Source organism: Myotis brandtii, unplaced genomic scaffold (assembly GCF_000412655.1).
Source record: "Myotis brandtii unplaced genomic scaffold, ASM41265v1 scaffold277, whole genome shotgun sequence".
Classification (NCBI taxonomy): Eukaryota; Metazoa; Chordata; class Mammalia; order Chiroptera; family Vespertilionidae; genus Myotis; species Myotis brandtii.
In genome coordinates, this window is record NW_005360548.1 from 1183048 (window position 1) to 1196982 (window position 13935).

Genomic DNA, 13935 nt, shown 5'->3' on the forward strand with positions numbered 1-13935 from the left:
GGGGAGGGCCGGCTGGGCAGCGGCACCTCGAGGTAGGCCAGGGTGCTGTGGGGGGAGTGGGGCCCGCTGCTGTTTCCCTCTGCCTCCGTGAGCTCCTCTGCAACCAGAGAGGGCGGGCACTGGACTCCAGGCGTCCCTGGGGACTTGGAGGCAAGGGACTGCCCCCACGATCCCTCAAACAGCAAGCCCCCAAGTCCTCTAAGCATGGCTTTCGGCTCTGTTTCCCCTAAAGCCCCTGCCCCTGGGAGTGATGCCCACAGCCCAGGGGCGGGCTGTCCCCTTTCTGGGAATGCTTTCTGCACTCTGGCCCAATGAAATCCCCTCCCTGCGGAAACCCTGGGGATGGTAACCCCTTTGTCTTGGCAGTGTCCCCTTCAGCCAGGGAATGTCCTCTCCCTTCCCTTTTGAAGGCACCCTCATCCTCTTACCCATCTCATTGAGGCTGGCGAAGCCTGGGGCAATGGGGGTGTGTTTGGGGGACTTGCCCAGGTTGGGGGCGCTGGATGACCACTGTTTGCTTCCTTCCCCCAGGGCCTTCAGCCTGCAGGGGAAACAGAGTTGGGGGCGGGTGGTGGGCCTTCTGGTGGCCATGGGCCTGGGGGAGGGCACGGGGTGGGCTCCAGCCACCAATACCTCTCTTCTCCTTCAGCCTGCTCCTTCTGCAGGGTGGAGCTGGGCCCCCAGGTCCGGCCTTTCTTCTTGCCCCCAACCAGTTCTTCCTTCTTTGGGGGCCCGCTGCGGCCCCAGGTACTACTGCCGCTACTACCGCTGCCACTGCTGCCGCCGCCACCACCATCCATAGGAGTCACTGGGCCGAGAAAAGCCACTTGGTTACTGGGTCTTGGAAAGTCTGACCTGCTGGGTTCCCAGCTTCACTTTCCCCACCTGGGATTCATCCTCCACCTGGAAGCTCAAAGGATCTTGGATTCTAACTCCAATCATGACCCTTCTCTGCTCGAAATCCTTCCACAGCTCCTCACTGCCCAGGACGACAGCCCAGCTCCTCGGTCAGCATTCAAGGCCCTTCATGTCATTCCCAGCTGACTTCCTCAGCCTCATTTCCATCACTCCTCACAGCCTAACCCTTCAACCATCCACTCATTCTCAAATGTTTACTGAGCACCTGTTCTGTGCCAAGACCTGTGGCAGGTGCTGAAAAGACAGAAGTGGACAGCGCAGATGAACCCCAGCCTCAGAGGATCAACACGACTCTCACAGGGAAGTCATCTGTGCAGGAGGCAAGTGCTGCCGGAAACATGAGGCAGGACAGGGCCCTGGTGGCTGGGGAAGGCTTCCCGTGGGAGGAGAGAACTGGGCAAAGACCAGGTGGTGAGTGAGTCAAGAAGATACAAGGGAGAGGAGCACTTCAGGCAGAGGGAACGGCAAATGCCAAGGCCCTGAGCCTGGACAGCACGGGATGTGCACAGAACAGCATGAGGCTAGTGTGGTTGGTGCGGAGGGAGGGAGGGAAGGAAGGAGGAGAGCTAGAGTCGGGATATGCAGGCAGAGGGTGTAAGTGCCGTGGTTGGGACCCCATGTCCACAGGTTCCCAGGTGGGTGCTTCCACACCTCCATGCCTTTGCACAGGCTGTTCCTTCACCTGGAATTCTGTGCCTTTTCAGTCCCTTCCCTGACGTGGTTGGCTGCATGCCCTTCAAGCCTCCAGCTCTGGAGTAATTTGTTCCCTGGAGAGTCAGAAGGCTGTGTCTTCTCTGTTCCTACCACACTTTGAAGGCACCCTGATACCAGTACTGACTCCACTGCATGGCTGTTATTTGTCTTTGTGTCTCCCATGAGAATGACCTCCAGGCCTGGTACAAAGCTGGTGCCCAAACAGAGGTGTGCAGGAGGCAGTGTGTGGGGCAAGGCTGAGGGTGAATGATGGGGCAGAACAAGAGTCGAGTCAGCCCTATATCCTCCAATTTATCAGCAAACCCATGCAGCTGCACCTCTGCCAGGCAGCCCCTACTGTGACCATCTCTCCCTCCAAGGCCTACCCTGGGTCAGCCCCCATCACCTCACTTGTCTCCTGCCCTTACTCCTGCCCTCTTACCATCCACATCCCCACGGCAGCCAGAGGGAAAGGTATGTCTTTTCACATTGCTGCCTGCTCACAGCCCTCCAGAGCTCCCTGTCACCTTTAAAATGGAATCTAGGTTCTTTATCCAGCTCTCAAGGCCCAGCGTGATCTGGCCCCTGTTGAACCCCTGACCTATTGCTCTGCACCCCGATCGTTCTACTCCAGCCAAGTTGGCCTTTTGGGCCGACACACATGCCATGCTTGTTCCCACCTCTGGAACTCTGCCTTTGCCGTTCCCTCTGCCAGGGACACTCTTCCTCAGATCTCTGCATGTCTCTCTTGCTCTTACCACTTAGGTCCCTGCTCAAACTCCAGCGCCTCAAACAGGCCCTCCTGATACAAAACAGCAACTCTTCTCTTTTATTCCCTTCCCTGGTTTCCTTTATAGTGCTTATCCCTAAAAAGGTGATCCTGTCTGCTTGCTGATGATGTGTTCATTGTGTTTCTCCCCCATGAGAATGAGGGAGGGGACCCTGCCTGTCTTGTTCCCCGCTGATCCCCCGCTTGGTGCAAAAAATGTGTTCAGAGAAGTCTGCTGACTGATGGGTTGGTCAGGGCCTTGGGAGATACTCACAGCGAATGGCCCTCAGCCGGGGGATGATGCTGGGGCTTGCGGGGGGGCTGGTCCCATCGGATCCTTTCCGCTTGTCCAAGGTTGGAGAGGCCTGGACTGTGATCTTGTGCTCAAAGCCTGCAAAACAGAAACTTCCCTAAGCAAACGGTTCCACGGGTCACCTGAGCAGTTCCCTTCACAGAAGGGCAGTTCCCTCTAGGAGCATAGAAGCAGTGCCGCCATTTTGTATTCGTATCACAGTGGTTCTCCAAGTGTGGCTCCCACACTAGCAGCATCAACACTGAGTGGAAGCATCTTGAAATGCATGTTCCCGGGCCCTTCCTGAATTAGCAGCTTTGAGGGTAAGGCACATCTAACTGTGGAGGGACAAGTGCTCCAGGTACCCCTGATACACATTCAGGTTTGAGAGCGGCTGCCCTCACTAAGAACCTAGGCCTGAGTGTCCACTCTGGTGGCCATCAGCCACATGTGGCAATTGAGCACTTGAAATGTGGCTTGTATAACCAGGAACTGAAGAGTTTTACCTTTATTTATTTAACTGCAATTTAAGTTTACTTTTAAAGGCGAATATGCAAATTTGGTCATTAGAAACAATGAAGCATGTATGGAACAACCTGGGTGTATAAATCTGCTTTTTCAATATTTTATGAAGTCTAAAGACAGGTGAAGTATTTTTGATGAAAATTCAGACCTTGGATTGATATGTGCTATAAATATAAAATACATACTGGATTTCATAGATTTAGTATGGGGAAAAAAGGTATATTCCTTTAACAAGTCTTTCTTGTATTTATTATATGTGAAACCATAACATTTTAGATATATTGGGCTAAATAAAGTATATTATTAAAATGTCACTTGTTTCTCTTTCCCATATATATATATACACACATATTTATACATGTAATTTTCTTTATTTCAGAGAGGAAGGGAGAGGGAGAGATAGAAACATCAATGATGAAAGAGAATCATTGACTGGCTGCCTCCTGCATGCCCCAACTGGGGATCGAGCCTGCAACCCTGGCATGTGCCCTGACCAGGAATCCAACTGTGACCTCTTGGTTCATAGGTTGGTGCTCAACCACTGAGCCACACTGGCCAGGCTCTTTCCCTTTCTTAATGTAGCCATTAGAAAATTTAAAATCACACATGTGGCTTGCATTTCTGTGAGCTGGTGCTGTTCTAGGCACTGTGCTGTGGCTGTAACATCACAGAGAGACAACCAGCATAATGAGCCTTCTGACATCACCCAGGAAGCAGTCTTTGAAAAAAAATAAAATCAAACCTAAACTTGAAACTAATTAAGCCTTGAGATCCATGTGAAACCTATGTTTGTAGATCAAAAATGGCTGAACATCAGCAATTTCATATGGTTTAACCTAATACCAATTTGTAGGAAATCCAGGAGACATAGGGACCTGTGAAGTGAAAACTGGGCAATTCAAGCAGCAAAATCTAGACTGTGGGAACAGGATAAATGATGTGTCCTCAACAAATTATTGGCAAGGAGGAAAACGAGGCAGAGTAAAAGATATTAAGCAAATAGTTGGGAGACAAAACTATAAAGTAAGGAAGTGACTGCCCTGAAAGTCAAGACAGGTTACTCTCAGGGGGCTGCAGGGCGTTGGAGGGGGCACATGGAGGGCATCTGGGTGGCTGTAGGGTGATTATACTAATGCTTTAAGCTGTACAGTTTTTGGTGGTTTTGTGTGTGTGTGTGTGTGTGTGTGTGTGTGTGTGTGTGTGTGTGTATGGTATTTAGCATTAAAAATATATATATTTTAAAAGCCCTAGCTGGTTTGGCTCAATGGATAGAGCACCTGTGGACTGAAAGGTCCTGGGTTCGATTCTGGTCAAGGCCACATGCCCAGGTTGTGGGCTCAATCCCCAGTAGGGGGTGTGCAGGAGGCAGCCGATCAATGATTCTCTCTCATCATTGATGTTTCCTATCTCTCACTCTCCCTTCCTCTCTGAAATCAATAAAAAAAATATTTAAGAAATATTTTTAAAAGAAAAGAAAAAAGGAAGCAATAAACTCTGGGTTAGGGACGCTCCAAGCTGACAGAGATGAGTACCAGAGGGCAGGCTGATGTGGCTGCCACCTTCCCGCAGCTTGAGAAGGCGGGTGCGCCTGAAGTTGCCCTTGCGTCTGCGGACACGGGGCTTTTCCTGGCTCAGCTGGCACATCAGCAGGTGCAGCTCCCGCTCCACGATGTCCATCTCACGCTGCGCCAGCTCCTGCTCTCGCCGTCGCAGCTGCTCCTCTTGGCAGCGCTGCTCCTGGGCCGCCCGCAGTAGCTCCTCCTCACGGCTGCGGAGCTCCTGGAGAGGAGACGGGGCTGGGGGAAGGGCTTGGCTACCTCTGCCCCTGGGATGAACCCAGGGCTGAGGGGTCTGGCTGGGGCCCTGCCTAGGAGTGTCCTGCTGTGTGAGCAAATTGGGGGCACAAAAGTTGGGTGCCAGGGCCGGGGACTGTGTTAGCCCAAAGAAAGAATGTCTTTTTTTTCCTCTTTAATTTTTTAACTCTTCAATTAGGAAAACTTCAAACATCCATGAAAGCAGAGAGAACAGTCTGTCCCCATGCTCCCATCATCCAACAATTGTCCGTACTTTGCAAATCTTCCCCTTCCTTCTCTCCTCTCTCTCCCTCTCGTTTTGCTGTAGTATTTAAAACTAACCCCCGATTTCAGGTAGTATCACTTGTAAGCACTTCAGGGCAGGGTGCCTTTTTCTTTTTAATCCACTAACAGAAGGCTGTCTTTTCTTAGACAAAAAAGGGTCCCTGGGCCCCGGCTCGGGAAGGGACTCTACCCCACCCAAGGCATCAGAACTCAGGGGTCTTGTCCATCCCTCCCACCTTGCCCCTTGCCTTCACCTTCTCCTTGGTTCGGAGATCATTGAACATGTGCTGAATCTCCAGCTTCCAGTCTTCCTGCAGTGAGTGGAAGGACTCCAGTGGCATCTGGAATAGGGCTGACTGTTCTATGACTTCAAGCTGCTTCAAGATGCTGCTGAAATCTGGCCGCCCGTGGGGGTCTGGGTCCCAGCACTCTGGGGTGGGAGTAGAGATGTCAGTGGTCATGCTCTGGGGCATCAGCCTGCTCAGTGAAAGGCAGGACTTTAAGGGGCTGTACACAGACAGCTTCCATGGAGCTGAGGGGAAGGAATTCAAACCCAAACTCCTGGCAATCTTTCACTCTGAAACTCTGGGAGAGAAACCCAGGGACCTGATCTCTGACTGCTGATAGAATCAGGGATCAGGGAGGGATCCTAGGGCAAATGAATCCTACCAGATTGCCCTCAAGAACTGTGGGCCCGGCCAGAGTAAGGGTCTGGGGGCCATGGAGCCAACTGTGGGGGAGTCATTGTCTGATGGGTCCAGCCCCTTCTCTCTCACCCCTGGGCCCACTGGTATGGATGGGTGTGAATGGGCGAGGTCTGGACCCACGGGCCCCTGCCACCCAAGCTGAGCCTTCCCTCTCCACGGGGCCCTGGCTCACCCTCCAGGAGGCGGGCAAAGGGCTCGGGGCATGTGGAGGGGATGGGCAGTGTCAGCTTGTTCATAGCCACGCCATATGCCACAGCCAAGGCGTCGATTTCACGGTAGGGGACCTCACCCGTCAGCAGCTCCCAGAGCAGCACCCCGAAGCTGCAGGTGGGGGAGAGGGAGGGGTGATGCACAATCCACCCCAATCCTCACTTATACCCCAGTCCTGCCTCCAGTTCCCTGGTGCGCCCCCCTCACCCCGACATTCAGCCTGGCCAAAGAGGCCACAACCACCCAATTTGACCTCCTCTGCCCTGATCGCAAATGGATGTGCCGAGATTGCTCTCTGACGTCTGGCTTCTGCTCTCTCCTCCCTTGCCCCTGCCTGGAAACCTTCAGTGGGTCCCCTGTGCCCACCCTTCTTAGCCCTGACCTTGGGTGACCCCTGCAGCTCACCTGTAAGCACTCTCAGCCTCCATATCAACCTCAGCTTCATCTTGCAGCCACACTTGAGTTGAACAAGCCCTGTTCTTCCAAACTTCTGGCCTTTGCACAGGCTGTTCCCTTTGTCAAGAACACTTTTCCCTTTGTAACTGTCCCTTCAGTCTCAACTCAGGTGCTCCCTCTCCCAGGAAGCCTTCCTTGATTTCACAGCCTCCAAAGCTGGGTTAGAGGTCCCTCCTCTATGCTCCCATAGAACCTGTGGCACTTACCCATAAAAACAAGTTAACACTATCTAACATTTATAAAGTACTTTCTTATGGCTAGCACTGTCCTAGGCACTCAGTAATCCTCACAACAGCCCTGGAAGGCAGTCTTGGTATGATCCCCATTTTATCTGATGAGCAGAGTTGTAGGCTCAGAAAGGTTAAGCTGCTCGCCTACAGTCACACAGCTAGTAAGCAGTAGAGCCACACTCAAACTCAGGTTTGCCTGATGCTCACGACAATGTCCCTAATGGCTCCACAGCACCAGAGCGTGCATCTCTGTGCTACAACCACCTGCGTGCCCATCTTCTCTAGTAAGCTGTGCTCCTCTGGATCTTGACCGCTGCTTTATGCAGTGCCTAACATGTCCGCCATATCCCCACGTGCATTCATTCACATGTACCTAAGTATCCAGTGTGCCAGACACTGTTCCAGGCACTGGAACAAGATAGATGCGACCCCTGCCCTCATGCAGCTGACAGCCTCCCCTCTTTCTCAGTGACAGTGCTGGTGAATTTGCGCTGGGCATATGCTGCCTGAAATAATCTTTCCATCTTCCTTTGCAGCTCATTGTGCCCACATGACATTGGTTCTGGCCAGAGGGATGTAGCAGGGTGTGTAGTGTGCAACTAACTTCCAGGAAGTATCCTTAAAGGGAAGAGGTGCCCCGCTAATCGTTTCTCCTTTCTACTGATTGGAATGTGGACATGAAAGCTGGAGCGCAGGCAGCCATTTTGGACCATGAGGTGAACTTGGGAATGGAGGCCATGCAAGGTGGAGGAACATGAGAGGGGCTTATAATTAGAGGCGGCATGATCCTCCACCTTTCCTATGTTCCTGGAAACCTGTGGGGATGTTTGATTGTCACAACGACCGGGGAGTGCTACTGATGTTTGGCTGCTTCGAACCATGGATACCTTTGTCCTGAAAAGTCCAGGACAGTATCGCACAAGCAAGAATTATCCTGCCCAATGTCAATGACACCCCCACTAAGGGACCCTGACATAGGACCTTGGATCTCTAACACTATCAGTCCTGGCTTCACATGACAGCAAAAACTTCAGCCTTGTTTTTATTTGGGGTTTCTGTTCCTTGCCACTGAAACATGGCTCTGCTAAATGCCTGGGACCACAGATGATGCCTCATGTGAAGACAGTCTCAGGACGTCCCCCAAAGGCTGTGCTCTCTAGGTGAGATCCTGTCTGCCCAAAGCCATGACTTTGCTGCTTGGTCCATCTGGAGCCTCATTGGGGGCTCTCTCCCAGCAGCAGGCCCTGGGTTAAAGAGTTTTGCTGCCACCACAAAGACCCAAAGGCTGTGCTCTCTAGTTGAGATCCTGTCTGCCCAAAAGCCATGACTTTGCTGCTTGTTCCATCTGGAGCCTCAGTGGGGGCTCTCTCCCAGCAACAGGCCCTGGGTTAAAGAGTTTTGCTGCCACCACAAAGTCTTGTTGGTGATGGCAGCAGCCTCCCCACTGGCCTCCCACTCCCACTCCTCCCCTACAATCCATTCTCCACCCTACAACTGGAGGCAGCCTTTCCAATGCTGAGTCAGATCGCATCATTCATAAATGCCTCTAATGGCGTTCCATTATGCTTAGAATAAAACAGAGGCTGGTGCCTCATTCAAGAGGCCCTCCAGCTCTCTTTCCTTCATTTCCTACCACTTTCCTCCTTGTCTGCTCTAGCCAACCACACAGGTCCTCATAGCTGTTTCTGGTCCCACTAATCTTAGTTTCATCTCAGTACCTCCTTTGTGTGAGTTGTTCCCTCTGACTGGGAAGCTTCTTCCCCCAAACTCTGCATAGTTGGCTCTGTCTTGTCATCCAGGATGCAGCTCAATTATCTCGTCTCATAAAAGCCTCTGCAAGAAGTCCTCCAGCCTTCAGAGCTCTTTTCCGTCAACCTCCTGGCTCATAATGCTATCTAATACTTTTTCTAGTGAATAAACTTATATTACTTTACAATTTTCTTAAAAACGGCTTTTTTCCAGCTTCTTGTGTGCTTGTTTACTATCCCTGCAAGCAGGGAATGTGTCTGTTTTTATTTCTGCTGTATCCCTAGCACCCAGCACTATTGGTTGGATGGATGGATGCATGAATGGTTGTCTCCAAAGGTCTCAACTTCCTGTTTGACAAGTTGGGGCTGTGTAATGGATTGTGTCTGAAGGGCCTTTCGTGCTGACAACATCCAATCTCTACATCTTTGCTTTTGTTTTGTGTGTGTTTGTTTTACTGCAGCCCAAGTCCTCCTCAGCTGCCACTTTTGCTATCAGAGCAGAGACCTGCTTTGGTACCCGTCTATTGGTCTGACATGGCCAGCACTTTCCCAGGCCCAGAACCTGGCTTCAGTGGGAGACTGTCCCTCCCACTCTGCCCTCGTCACCCCTGCTCACCCCCCCATTTCCAAGAGGCCTCCCAAGCCCCATCAGCACCTCCAGACGTCACTGCTTTTGGAGAAGAGGGAGAGACGAATAACCTCCGGGGCCATCCAGGCGTAAGTCCCTGCAGCGCTCATTTTGGTGGTCTTGTGCCACTCTCGGGCGAGGCCGAAGTCCGTGATCTTGAGCACCGTGTCCGCGAGGTTGTGGTTCTCGATGGCCTCCAGAATGAGGACTGTGGGGTAGGAAGAAAGGGGTCACCCCAGACCTGGTGGGCTGTAGACCGCATGTCCTGGCCTTGCCTCAGCTGGACTTTTTTACTTGTTTTCTGTCCCCCACCTCAAGTGGCCGGTCTAATCCCTACACCTTCCAGGAGTACTTCTTGGCCCCAACCTGGACGCTGGGGAGCTCAGTGAAAGGTCGATGGCCAAGGCCTTGGTTCGCCTTGAATTCCCAACCTCCCCAGAAGTAGAAGCTACAAACCATGAGCCAAAGGGATGAACAAGGTTTCCTTTGTCTTTGTCATCCCTGTGGTCACTGCACTCATGTCATGGCCCCAATTCTACTCCTTTCTGTGTCATACTCTTTGCCACATGACTTCGCAAATCTTCCCACTAAAGACGCAGAGTGCATGTCCCCATGCTTTCCTCTGGGTTGGCCAGATGACTTGCTTTGGCCAGTAGAATGAGGCAGAAGTGAGGGTACCAAGCCTAGGCCTTAAGAGGCCTCGTGTGCTGGCTTGCCCTCTTGCACTTCTGCCATCAGCAGAACATGCCTTGCTGGTCCAAGGCAGATGCGAGATCCTCGGAGCAAAGCCTTTCCAGCTGACCCAGCCTAAGTCATTTACCCTCCAGCTGGCCTGCGAATGCATGAGCAGTAATAAATGACAAGGAGTTTGAAGACACTGAGTTTTGGGGGTGGTTTGTTACACAACAGCATTGTGACAAAATCTGACTGATACATCCCGAAGCATACTGAATGGTTCCAACTTACTTGCTGCCTACCGTCAATACTAATAATAATCATGGCTGGTGTTTATCAGGATATTATTATGTGGCAGGCACAGTGCTAAGCACCCCAAGAATTACATGAAGTGTTTCACTTATATTAGTATTCATTTCATTATATTCATTTACATAAATTAACTAGCAAGCAACCCATTTTGCTGACTAGCAAACCAAGGCTCAGAGCAATGAGGTCACTTGGCCAAGATCACACAGCTTAAAAATGGTGAGGTAAAGCCCAGATGTGTCATCAAAGCCCAATCTTTTAACTCCTATGACATTCTACTACCTCCTATCAAACAGAGGCCCCAAAGTGTACAGGGTACAGCCTGGGCTGGAATTAAAGCTCTGCCACTTATTAGTTGCATAACCTTGTATAATTTTGTTTTTATTAACACCAAGATTTCTCCATCTGTTATATGGAGATGATAATAATAATAATATTTACCTTATAGGGTTGTAGCAAAGATTTATTGCCTGAAGCAACAGTAAGACCTTTAAGAATGTTAGCTATTACTATTAGTGTGTGATGCCACCATAATTGTTTCTTTATCTTTGACCCTTCCCAGTTACTTCTCCAGTCAAAATAACAATGAGGTAATTCTACTATCATGTCCATTTGGCAGATGAAGAAACCAGGGGTTAGAGAGATCAGTACATTTCCCAAGGTCACACAGTTGGTAATCTTGTTAATTTTTACAAGCCTGATTCAAATGCCGCCTCCTCCTGGCAGCCTCCTGTGACTGTCTGTGACTCCAACTACTAGAAATACTCCCTTCTGGGGTCCCCACTGCTCCTGTTTGTGGAGTGATGCTGTGACAGAGGGAACAACCCCATGGTCATACACTTTATTTTTGCATCTTCCAGGCGGGGCCTAAATCGGTTCCCTTTAAAAAATATATCTGGCCCTAACCAGTTTGGCTCAGTGGATGGAGTGTCGGCCTGCGGACTGAAGGGTCCCAGGTTCGATTCCAGTCAAGGGCATGTACCTGGGTTGCGGGCACATCCCCAGTAGGGGGTGTGCAGGAGGCAGCTGGTTGATGTTTCTCTCTCATTGATGTTTCTAACTCTCTCCCTTCCTCTTTGTGGAAAATCAATAAAATATATTTTAAAAAATATATATCTGATCATGTCATTCTCCTGCTTAAAACCTTCTAATGGCTTCCACTACATTGAATAAAATGCCCAAAGTCTTCACTGTAGCCCCCAAGGTCAACAGGATCTGGCCTCTGCCTACCTTTCCACCTTTGCCTCACTCCTACTCTTGCAATTCCTGGGGTCTTGCAGTCTCTCTAACAAGGCACACTCTTTCCCTCCTCATGACCTCTGCCCTGCCCACATCTTTGTAAGGCTGGATCCTTTTGGTTTGGGTCTCTGTTCAAATGTTGCCTTCCCTGACCAGCTGATCCAAAGAGCTCTCTCTGCCCCATCCTTAATCTGCTTTATTTCCTTCGGAGCTTGGTACTCTCTGGAAATTTTATCTAAATATCAATCACTGGTTGAACATTGACCTATGAACCAGGAGGACACGGTCAGGGCACATGCACAGGTTGCGGGCTCGATCCCCTAGGCAGGAGGCAGTCAATCAATCATTCTCTCTCATCATTGATGTTTCTCTCTCTCCCTCTCCCTTCCTCCCTGAAATAAATTGAAAATATTTTTAAAAATTTACAAATTTTTATAAATTTAGGAGAGTGCCTAGTATGCTTAATTCTGCTTAAGAATTATTGGTTGAAAGAACCAGTGAGTGTGATACATCAGATGAGGACTCCTTAGGGGAGGGTGACTGGGGGAAGCTGTGCTGTGGAGGCCTGTATCCTCTGTCTCAGGCTTGGAGCAGGCCCATTGCCGGAGCAGGAAGTCCTGGCCTAGAGTCTTACCAACCCTCTGTTCAGGTGGCACTGGCTACACAACAACTTGGGGGTGGGAGCAGTGTCTTTATACCCAGCTGCAGGATGTGAAATCAGCAGGGGTGAGGAAGAACCTAGAAGGTGCCCTAGCCTTCAAGAGGAGTCCTGCCTCCATTTACCCAGCATTTCAGAGGAGTAGAGCATGAACATCTATAAAGGCAGGGACCATCTATGTCTGTCTTCCTTCATTCCCCAGTCCTGGTATAGGGCTTGGCACACCTTGAACACTTGGTAGCTCTCTGTTGAGTGTACGAATGCCAGGCCTGGTAGGTAAGGCTCACCCCTCTGTTCTAGGTGGTGGTGGGGGCATAGCAACAAACTTATAAAAAATAATGGGATGGATTCAAACAAATTTCAAGATGTAGAATTGACAGGGATCAGAAATAGATGAGATGTGAGGGCCAAGGGGAACCCTTCACAGTTCATGTGAGTGCAGGGAACATGCTGGTCTCATTTCTCATTGATCCCTCTAGCTTAGCACAAGATCCAGCCCAGTAAATACCAAACTAAAGAATGAATAAATAAATGCAGAAATGAAAGGAAGTGAGAAGGGGCAGAGGAAGATAGAGTAGGATTTTGCCCCTGCTGTATCCTTAAGACCCACAACAGGGTCTGGCATACAACAGGCGCTCCTGAAATATCTGGGAATGAATGAAATCTCTAGTTTGTAGGTATTATTAGGGCAGAAATCATGGCCATCTTCGTCCCAGCTTTGCTCCTACATAAGAGGTGCTCAGTTAATATTTGCTGACATCACGAGAAGCTCCTTGATCTAGATGTGGGTCCCCGGGAACCTTCCCTTCTACCAGGTCTCTGTCCTCATTGAACAACCAATCAACGTTTGAGGGCCTGTGACAGGCCTGGCAGCCTGGAAGCTTTTATATAAAGCACATTCCTTTTCCTCCTTCCTCATCTTTTCCGGTTTGCCTCAGCTAGCTGGACCCGAGGCATAGCAGGACTCCAGGAGGTGGTTCTCCAATAGGGGACACTTGGCAATGTCTGGAGACATTTTTGCTTATCGTAACTGGAGGTGGGGTTGGGGTGAGGAACGCCTAGTGGCATCTAGTGGGTAGAGACCAAGGATGCTGCTCAATAACTTACCACACACAAGACCGACCCTGTGATCACCCTCCCCAAAGGTCAGTAGTGCCAATGCCGAGAAACCCTCACCAGGCCAGGTTCTCTGTCTCTGGGGGGCTCTGGTGTCCTGGTGGGCAGGGTGCCTTGAGGGCAGGGGTGCATCTGCCCTGTTCACACCGGGAATGCAGGGTCTGTCACAGTGTTTACAGACACATATTTATTGAGCGACGGCGACCTTAGCCTGGGAGGCAGGCAGTCCTTCAACCTTTCTGAGCCACCCTGTCCTCCCTTAATGGGCAAGGCCTGCCTCGCCGGCCCTGAAGGTTACTGCTGCCCCTTCCTGTCCCCGGCAGTGTTTTCTGGTTTTCCCACTTCCCACCACCTCGGCCTGGCCTCCTAAAGCTCTATGGAAGCAAGTTCTGGGGGATGACACCACTTACTGTTGATGGACTTGAGGTCCCGGTGGATGATGGGCACGGGGGCCTCATTGTGTAGGTAGTTCATGCCCCGGGCCACCTGCACCGCCCAGTTGACCAGTACATGCGGGGGCACCTGGCGACCCGCCAGCACCCTGCTCAGCGCGCCCCCCCGGGCATACTCCATCACCAGGCAGAGGTGCGGGGGGCTGAGGCAGGCGCCCCGGAGGGCAATGATGTTGGGGTGCCGGAGAGCTCCGAAGAGCCGGGCCTCTTGGCGCACCTGCTCTGCGGTCAC

The 13935-nt window shown here is 51.0% G+C and overlaps 1 protein-coding gene across 1 annotated transcript in view; it reads right to left on the reverse strand.

Moving 5' to 3' along the window:
* Nucleotides 1-13929, reverse strand: part of MAP3K10 (mitogen-activated protein kinase kinase kinase 10) — a 15730-nt gene extending 1801 nt beyond the window's left edge. Inside the window, exons 1-9 of the mRNA XM_005868838.2 lie at nucleotides 13662-13929; nucleotides 9282-9462; nucleotides 6155-6303; nucleotides 5530-5705; nucleotides 4730-4976; nucleotides 2655-2771; nucleotides 634-808; nucleotides 429-541; nucleotides 5-97 (exon numbers count right to left, since the gene is read on the reverse strand). Of these exons, the coding sequence (XP_005868900.1) occupies nucleotides 5-97; nucleotides 429-541; nucleotides 634-808; nucleotides 2655-2771; nucleotides 4730-4976; nucleotides 5530-5705; nucleotides 6155-6303; nucleotides 9282-9462; nucleotides 13662-13824 (1414 nt within the window). The 5' untranslated portion in view covers nucleotides 13825-13929. The remainder of the gene's footprint in view (nucleotides 1-4; nucleotides 98-428; nucleotides 542-633; nucleotides 809-2654; nucleotides 2772-4729; nucleotides 4977-5529; nucleotides 5706-6154; nucleotides 6304-9281; nucleotides 9463-13661) is intronic.
* Between the last annotated feature and the right edge of the window lie 6 nt (nucleotides 13930-13935).